We start from the raw sequence: 9,493 nt of genomic DNA, 5'->3' as shown, positions 1-9,493 counted from the left end.
GGCTACAATAATTAATTTCCTAAACATGGGAGCGGCAACAAATGATCTAGCGTGATTTACGCGGGTACTTATTAGGAAGAAGAAATCGGGCAAACTAATGTGCATGCTTGCTTTAAATGGGCCGTCCATCCTACGCTTCATATAGGAATGATCGAAGGGCGCGGGAGTGATCCGATGTGAAGCTAAAAATCGGAAGCCGATTCCTAGCGCTCCAAAAACATAAACCCATTGTGTTTTCCCCAAGTTTCTTTACCTGAAAATCTCTTGTAAATAGTCATACCATCCAGGAATAAGTGTATTTCTAGCTTGTTTCTTAAATCTAACTTTTTAGGACTTGGTTTTGTCTAGAGTCAAACTTAAAAAATTGACCAATTAATTTTATTGGAAATGGCAACATCATTTATGACACTAAATTAGTATCACTGGATCTGTCTTGAAATATAATTCCATAATATACCAATTTGACATCATATATATTTCTAGTCCTTTCTGTAAAATTGGTAACATCTTAAAAAGTTTGACTTGTAACAATATCTAGAAATACACTTATTCATGGGTGGAGTGATTATATTTTTTTAAACATTATATTGATTTTTTTGTTGGAGTGCAATACCTTTCAGGTCAAGGATAGTAGATTTTGGCATTCATGCAATAGGCCACTAATGTTTGCACGAAGTCACAAATGAGTGACTTTATTAGCAATTCTTGGTGAAGAAAATAAACAAGTACCCCGTATAGCACCCCATAGCAAAAATGCAACGCCGGGTAGTAGGGAAAATCTCACCGTAAACAATTACACACGGACATCAAAGCAATACCACAAATTCAGTGATTGGTAGCACTGAAAAAAAGAAAGAGCACTGCCAACAGAAAGCAAACACACCAAGCAGCAGCCATGCATGTAGAACACCAAGCCTAAGCTTCGGTTCCATTGTCGCCGACGTTTTCCTTGGAGATCTCCTCGAGTGACCTGCCCTTGGACTCTGGCACCAACAACGAGAAGAGCAAGCCCAGGAAGTTGGTGCCGGCGAGCACGAAGAGTGCGTTGCGCATGCCGATACCTGCGGAGTACCCTTTGTCGGGCTTCTTCTGGTCCTGTGATGCGTACAGGAAGCCGAATGCACCGATGATCGCCCCGGCCTTACCGGCAGCGGCAGAGACACCATGGCACGTGGAGCGGAGCCTCGCCGGAAAGATCTCGGCGGGCACGATGAAGGTTGTGCTGTTGGGCCCGAAGTTGGCGAAGAAGAAGGTGAGGCCGTACAGAACGACGAAACCAGTGTGGTGCCCCGGCTTCACGAGGTAGTCGTACGGCACGGCGATGGCGAGCATGAAGATGGTCATCATGGCAAAACCCATGAGCTGGATCCAGAACCTGCCAATGATGTCGATGAAGGCGACGGTGAACCAGTAGCCCGGTACGGTGCCGCAAAGAGCGATGAGCGCCTGTGCACGGGCGATGCGGTATAGCTCCTCCAGGGCGCTCATTGTCCTTGCCGGTGGGATCCAACCGACCTTGGTGAAGATGTCCTTCTGGAACAGGTTCTGGCTGTAGAAGGCGACATCCAGTAGGAACCAGGTGCTAGTGGTGGCTAGCAGGTGTATTCCGTGGCGGCTCATGAACTGCCGCGAGAAGAGGCCCCAGGTGTCCCCGGAGGCCACCTGAAGCTGGACCTTCTCCTCCTCCTCGGTGATGTCCTTGTTGAGCACCCTGGACATATCTGCGGTGGCCTGCTTCGTGTTGCGGGTGATGAGCGCCGTGTACCGTGCGGTCTCTGGCATCTTCATGCGCCAGTAGTAGGTCAGCGCGGCAGGGATGGTGCCGAACATGACGATGATGCGCCAAACGTAATCGGCCTCCGGCCCAATGGATGACGCTGCGTCGATGTAGAATGGTGGCGCTGGGAATGCCTTCCGGAACGCGGATGAGACGACGATGGTGACGATGGTACCGAATAGGATGCCGAAGCCCTGCATGGCAAAGACGGCAGCGATGAAGGTTCCACGTGTCTTCTTGTTGGCGTACTCAGACATGATAGTCGCCGATAAGGGGTAGTCGCCGCCGACGCCAAAGCCAAGCCAGAAGCGAAAAAAACAGAGCGTCCCTATGACGCCTTTGGCCTCGTGGCCGAACGAGAGCCCTGACGCGATGGAGCAGAGGACCATGAGGATGAGCGTGAAACCATAGACGCTCTTGCGACCGAGCTTGTCACCGAGCCAGCCGAAGAAGAGCTGGCCGGCGAGCGTGCCGCAGAGGGCCACGCCGTTCACAGCGGCCGACACGTTTGCCGGGAGATGACCCGGCTCGTTGCTGCCAGCTTCGGTGTAGTAGATGCGCCCCAGCAGCCTAGTGACCAGCGAGATGCAGAAGAGGTCATAGGCGTCGGTGAAGAAGCCCATGCCGGCGATCACCACGGCCGTGAAATGGTACCATTGCGTTTTCGCCTGGTCAAGCGCTTTCAACACATTGAGCTGTTCACCCGCCATGACCGACCGATCGACGAGCACTCAACTAAGCTTCTCAGCTCTCCTTCTACTTCTCTTGTTGTGCTTTGTTCCGTACTGCTGGTACGTATATATAGGCGTACGTGGTTGACGTACAGATATGCCATTCTGCTAGTTGCAACTTTGGAAGTAGTATAGAAATGCCATATATGTGTTGATCTATTATTAGAAGGATTTTTGAATGCCAGTAGTTTTTTATCGGGTTTGACTTTCATGTTTCAATAAAGAATTGTGAGAAGGTTACAATATGAAGCCGCAGTAAGGTTATGCTGGGAATATACCTGAAAGGAAAGCAAGCTTTAACATAAGAGATAGGTCGAGATGAGCTGTGCCTAATGTTATCAGTACTAGAACTAGAATGGGATGTCTGACCTTAGGTGTGATTACTATTTTTTTATTCTCTCCTCTGTATTTACTTACAACATCTCCAATCGCCCCTCGTATAGGCCCAAAAACGTGAAAATGGGGCCGCCAATGGAAAATTACACCCTGAGCTGCCGCCATAATTTGTTTTGGTGGCGGCGTGGCCCCAGACCGAACCCAATCCATAGGTGAGGGGAAGGGGTGGACGAAACAATATCGCGGGCCAGCCATGTCGGCGAGACTCACAGAAATCCCATCCAATCTAGCCCTCCCACCGTCGCGACGACCTCCCGTGATCCAGAGAGGCACCGCACCCACCCCTCTACCGCGCCGAACATACTTTTCCACTTCCCGTCCCCACCTGACATAGGCATCCCCAATGGGCCTGCCGAAGATGGTACCCGGTGTTTACTGAAGGCCCACAACCCGAAGTTTATGAAGCCCGGAAGCTCAATTGAAGAGATAGTTTGGAAAGATAGAGTTGTATTAGAAATAATGACTTGTAACTATTACGGGACGAACTCAAAGAGTCTCCCGGTTTCTGTAACTTATACATCACGAAACCTTCGGCTCTGCCTCCTATATAAGGGGGAGTCGAAGGACAAAGAGAGGATCGATTTCATTGTCAACACAACCCTAATTTTCTAGTAGTCGAGTACTTTTCCGGCTGAACCTTCGAGATCTACTTGCCCTCTACTTCCAACTAAACCCTAGTCTAAAATTTGTAGGCATTGACAAGTTAATACCTTGTCAATTGGCGCCGTCTGTGGGAATTAGAGGCGACAAGGAGCTGATCTCGATGGCACGTTCAAGATCGTCGACTTCTTCGGTGGCAAGCAACGCGATTGACAGAGGTAAACAGATCGAAACTGATCTAGTCGATTTTGTTCCTCACCCGCCCTCCCGTTTGGATGCATATGCGTATCTGGAGGAGCCTATAGAGATGACGTTCGGAAGGTTCCACTTCCGCGTCGGAAAAGAAGGATCGCATCGTTTCGAGGTTCCAATTTCGTCGGGATCGTCGGTGGTCGGTTCCGATTTTTCGGACTCATCGTCATCGTTCGAGACAGGCGATGAGGAGATTTCGCCGCCGTGCTTCGTGAAAACTACGACAATCGAAAAGCTCGCCAAGATCTTCGGCAACATGTCCTTCGAGTCGTCTGCGGACTCCAATATAAGCAGCGCTTCAGACAGCGTCGACAGCTTCAGCTTCATCGACAAATCCACTTCCGTTGGAGAGGTCTTCGCTGATCTATACGACGGTGTCACCAATCCCGACAAAGGTCAAAATTCAAAATATCATCAAATCTATGCAATTGGAGATACAAGCCGACCACTGGATGTTGGGGGGATGACCCCCGGTATGCCAAAGGCATGCCAAACCGGATGGTTTGAGCTATCAAGATACCGGTTTAAAGGTTATTTCGGACTGTGAAGCTAGCTTTTGGCTAAGTAAATCTATACCGGTATCCCAGGAGGGGTATACCGGAATGAGCTAAGAAGGTACTGGATTACCGGTACAGGCTACACTGTAGCACGTCGGCAAGACTGGTCAAAGATTCTCTAAGGAGCTAGAGGACAAAGATGAGCGAAGCACTACAGCTTTAATCGAAGCTCTGGAGCCAAAGCAGATGATGACGTAAAAGGAACCAGAGGACGTCAGCCTCCCTGATTAAAGAGATACCGGCATCACCGGTAGATAAAGAAGCTTTGTAAAGTAGTTTGTCTAGTCAAAGATGCCATTAGGGTTTCCTAGGGTTTCTTCCTCTGTAAGCCACCCTCTCCCCTATATAAGGAGAGGGGGCACCCCTAGCGCGGGGTAGCTGAGTATCCGATCTTGTATCCAGAAACCTGTAACCTCTTATGATCAAGAAACAGAGAGATCTAGAGGTGAAATAGTTTTTGTGTTCTTGTTCTTCAACCTCTGGCCAAGGCCAAGTTCATCGGGAATCCATCCGGAATCCATCCCATCCTTATCAAAACCCTCACCCGAATCCTCTAGCGCACATTCGGCCCCAACTTAAGCCATCCCATGGCATCTGTCTGTTCACCACGACGACAGTTGGCGCCCACCGTGGGGCCAGCAGCTGCGCTTGCTGGAGTACATATTCGGGCGGGCCTCCTCACCATCGCCGGCGAGCGTGTCGTCACCGCGGTCGTCGACCGCGTCCTCGCCATGGACTTCATCAACGACAACACGGGCTGCTTCGCCAATGGAGGTAAGTTCCCCAGGAACGGCTGCATCATCGAGTTCGGGAGCTTCCGCGTCTACTACGGCACCGTCCCCGAGCGCCAGTGCCTCTCGCCGGTGCTGGTGGCTCCGGACCCGCCAAGATCTGAGCTTCGCAGCGGCCACGCCGCCGGCAGCATCGAGGTGCTGATGGTTGGCGCGGCTGACGCCGGCAAGGGAGCTGCGGCGCAAGGCGCAGGACCGACGAAGTCCACGTGCACGGCCAAGTGATACGTCTCCAACGTATCTATAATTTCTGATGTTCCATGCCACATTATTGATGATATCTACATGTTTTGTACACATTATATGTCATATTTATGCATTTTCTGGAACTAACCTATTAACAAGATGCCGAAGTGCCAGTTCCTGTTTTCTGCTGTTTTTGGTTTCATAAATCCTAGTAACGAAATATTCTCGGAATCGGACGAAATCAACGCCCAGGTTCCTATTTTGCCCGGAAGCATCCAGAACACCCGAGAGTCGCCAGAGGGGGGCCACACAGGCCCCAGATGATAGGCCGGCGCGGCCCAGACCCTGGCCGCGCCGCCTTATGGTGTCGTCACCCCGTGGCCCCTCCGACTCCGACTCTCGGCCTATATAATCGTCCCTGGCCTAAAAACACCAGAAAGACGGAAACAGAGAAAACCATCCAGAGCCGCCGCCATCGCGAAAGTCCAATTCGGGGGACAGAACTCTCTGTTCCGGCACCCTGCCGGGGGGAATTGCCCCCGGAGTCATCTCCACCGCCATCTTCACCGCCATCGCTGTCTCCATGATGAGGAGGGAGTAATCCACCCCTGGGGCTGAGGGCTCTACCGTAGCTATGTGGTTAATCTCTCTCTCTGTACTCCAATACAATGATCTCGTGAATTGCTTTGCATGATTGAGATCCATATGATGAGCTTTGTATCGCTACTAGTTTATGTGCTACTCATGTGATGTTATTAAAGTAGTATATTCCTCCTGCGTGGTGTAAAGGTGACTAGTGTGTGCACCGTGTGGTTCTTGTCGTAGGCTATGATCATGATCTCTTGTAGATTGTGGAGTTAATTATCATTATGATAGTATTGATGTGATCTATTCCTCCTTCATAGTGTAATGTGGACAGTGTGTGCACTATGTTAGTTCTTGGTTTATTTTGCAATGATCTATTATGCTCTAAGGTTATTTAAATATGAACATTGAATTGTGGAGCTTGTTAACTCCGGCATTGAGGGTTCGTGTAATCCTACGCAATGTGTTCATCATCCAACAAAAGAGTGTATGTAGCACATAAGAGAAAGATTTATTTATTATGCGATCAATGTTGAGAGTGTCCACTAGTGAAAGTATGATCCCTAGGCCTTGTTTCCAAACATCGAATCTCCGTTTATTTATTGTTCTGTTGCATGTTTACTCGCTGCCATATTTTATTCAGATTGCTATTACCACTCATATACATCCATACTACTTGTATTTCACTATCTCTTCGTCGAACTAGTGCACCTATACATCTGACAAGTGTATTAGGTGTGTTGGGGACACAAGAGACTCCTTGTATCGTGATTGCAGGGTTGCATGAGAGGGATATCTTTGACCTCTTCCTCCCTGAGTTCGATAAACCTTGGGTGATCCACTTAAGGGAAACTTGCTGCTGTTCTACAAACCTCTGCTCTTGGAGGCCCAACACTGTCTACAAGAATAGAAGCACCTGTAGACATCAAGCTATTTTCTGGCGCCGTTGCCGGGGAGGAAAGGTAAAAGGTACTCACACTCCGGATCTCGGCTACTAAGCTATTTTCGCCGTTGTAAGTACTCGAAGCTATTTCCTTTAGATCCTGCAATTGCATCTTTTTGTTTCTTGTTTACACTAGTTTGGCATAATGGACAAGAATGAGCTTCTTATTCTATTTCCTGATTTAAAACATGGATTGTTTGATGCGAAAATTAAAAAACCTATGAAATCTTATTTGCATGCTGGTAGTAATATTAGTATGAACGCTTTGAACACCATTGTTGATAATAATATGAAAAATTCTAAGCTTGGGGAAGCTGGCTTTGATGAGCATGATCTTTTTAGTCCCCCAAGCATTGAGGAGAAAATTTTCTTTGATGATACTTTGCCTCCTATTTATGATGATTATAATGATAGTGGTCTTTTGGTGCCACCTACTATGGAGAGTAAATTTTGTTGTGATTATACTATGCCTCCTACACTTGATGAGAATAATAATGATAGCTACTTTGTTGAATTTGCTCCCACTACAACTAATAAAATTGATTATGCTTATGTGGAGAGTAATAATTTTATGCATGAGCCTCATGATAAGAATGCTTTATGTGATAGTTATATTGTTGAGTTTGCTCATGTTGCTACTGAAAGTTATTATGAGAGAGGAAAATATGGTTGTAGAAATTTTCATGTTACTAAAATGCCTCTCTATGTGCTGAAATTTTTGAAGCTACACTTGTTCTATCTTCCTATGCTTGTCACTTTGTGATACGTCTCCGACGTATCGATAATTTCTTATGTTCTATGCCATATTATTGATGATACCTACATGTTTTATGCACACTTTATGTCATATTCGTGCATTTTCTGGAACTAACCTATTAACAAGATGCCGAAGTGCCAGTTGCCTGTTTTCGCTGTTTTTGGTTTCGAAATCCTAGTAACGAAATATTCTCGGAATTGGACGAAACAAAGACCCAGGGGCCTATTTTTCCACGGAGCTTCCAGAAGACCGAAGAGCATACGAAGTGGGGCCACGAGGTGGCGACACCACATGGCGGCGCGGCCAAATGGTGTGGGCCCCTCGTCTGGCCCCCGACTCTGCCCTTCCGCCTACTTAAAGCCTCCGTCGCGAAACCCCTGATGCGAAAAACCACGATACGGAAAACCTTACTGAGACGCCGCCGCCGCCGATCCCATCTCGGGGATTCTGGAGATCTCCTCCGGCACCCTCGCCGGAGAGGGGATTCATATCCCGGAGGACTCTACACCGCCATGGTCGCTCCGGAGTGATGAGTGAGTAGTTCACCCCTGGACTATGGGTCCATAGCAGTAGCTAGATGGTTGTCTTCTCCTCATTGTGCTTCATTGTTGGATCTTGTGAGCTGCCTAACATGATCAAGATCATCTATCTGTAATTCTATATGTTGTGTTTGTCGGGATCCGATGGATAGAGAGTACCATGTCATGTTAATTATCAAGTTATTACATATGTGTTGTTTATGATCTTGCATGCTCTCCGTTACTAGTAGAGGCTCTGGCCAAGTTTTTACTTTTAACTCCAAGAGGGAGTATTTATGCTCGATAGTGGGTTGATGCCTGCATTGACACCTGGGACAGTGGCAGAAAGTTCTAAGGTTGTGTTGTGCTGTTGCCACTAGGGATAAAACATTGGCGCTATGTCCGAGGATGTAGTTGTTGATTACAATACGCACCATACTTAATGCAATTGTCTGTTGTTAGCAACTTAATACTGGAAGGGGTTCGGACGATAACCCGAAGGTGGACTTTTTAGGCATAGATGCAGCTTGGATGGCGGTCTATGTACTTTGTCGTAATGCCCAATTAAATCTCACTATACTTATCATGTCATTTATGTGCATTGTTATGCCCTCTCTATTTGTCAATTGCCCGACCGTAATTTGTTCACCCAACATGCTTTTATCTTATGGGAGAGACACCTCTAGTGAACTGTGGACCCCGGTCCATTCTTTTAATACCGAAATACAAATCTGCCGCAATACTTGTTTTACCGTTTTCTCCGCAAACAATCATCTTCCACACAATACGGTTAATCCTTTGTTACAAGAAGCCGGTGAGATTGACAACCTCACTGCTTCGTTGGGGCAAAGTACTTTGGTTGTGTTGTGCAGGTTCCACGTTGGCGCCGGAATCTCTGGTGTTGCGCCGCACTACATCCCGCCGCCATCAACCTTCAACGTGCTTCTTGACTCCTACTGGTTCGATTAAACCTTGGTTTCTTATCGAGGGAAACTTGCCGCTGTGCGCATCACACCTTCCTCTTGGGGTTCCCAACGGACGTGTCAACTACACGCATCAAGCAAAATTTCTGGCGCCGTTGCCGGGGAGATCAAGACACGCTGCAAGGGGAGTCTCCACTTCTCAATCTCTTTACTTTGCTTTTGTCTTGCTTTATTTTATTTACTACTTTGTTTGCTGCACTTATATCAAAACACAAAAAAATTAGTTGCTACTTTTACTTTATTTGCTGTCTTGTTTGCTATATCAAAAACACAAAAAAAACTAGTTTACTTGCATTTATTTTATCTAGTTTGCTTTATTTACTATTGCTAAAATGGCCAACCCTGAAAATACTAAGTTGTGTGACTTCACAAGCACAAATAATAATGATTTCCTATGCACGCCTATTGCTCCACCTG

General features: G+C 47.3%; 1 protein-coding gene across 1 annotated transcript; it reads right to left on the bottom strand.

The window, feature by feature from the left end:
• Positions 1-915: 915 nt before the first annotated feature.
• On the bottom strand, positions 916-2,490 carry LOC124695653 (inorganic phosphate transporter 1-2-like). The gene has a single exon (XM_047228479.1). It carries the CDS (start codon positions 2,485-2,487, stop codon positions 916-918), a length of 1,572 nt encoding a protein of 523 aa, XP_047084435.1. The 5' UTR covers positions 2,488-2,490.
• Positions 2,491-9,493: the final 7,003 nt, after the last annotated feature.

Source organism: Lolium rigidum, chromosome 3 (genome assembly GCF_022539505.1).
Source record: "Lolium rigidum isolate FL_2022 chromosome 3, APGP_CSIRO_Lrig_0.1, whole genome shotgun sequence".
NCBI lineage: Eukaryota > Viridiplantae > Streptophyta > Magnoliopsida > Poales > Poaceae > Lolium > Lolium rigidum.
This window is presented reverse-complemented; position numbering and strand designations above follow the sequence as displayed.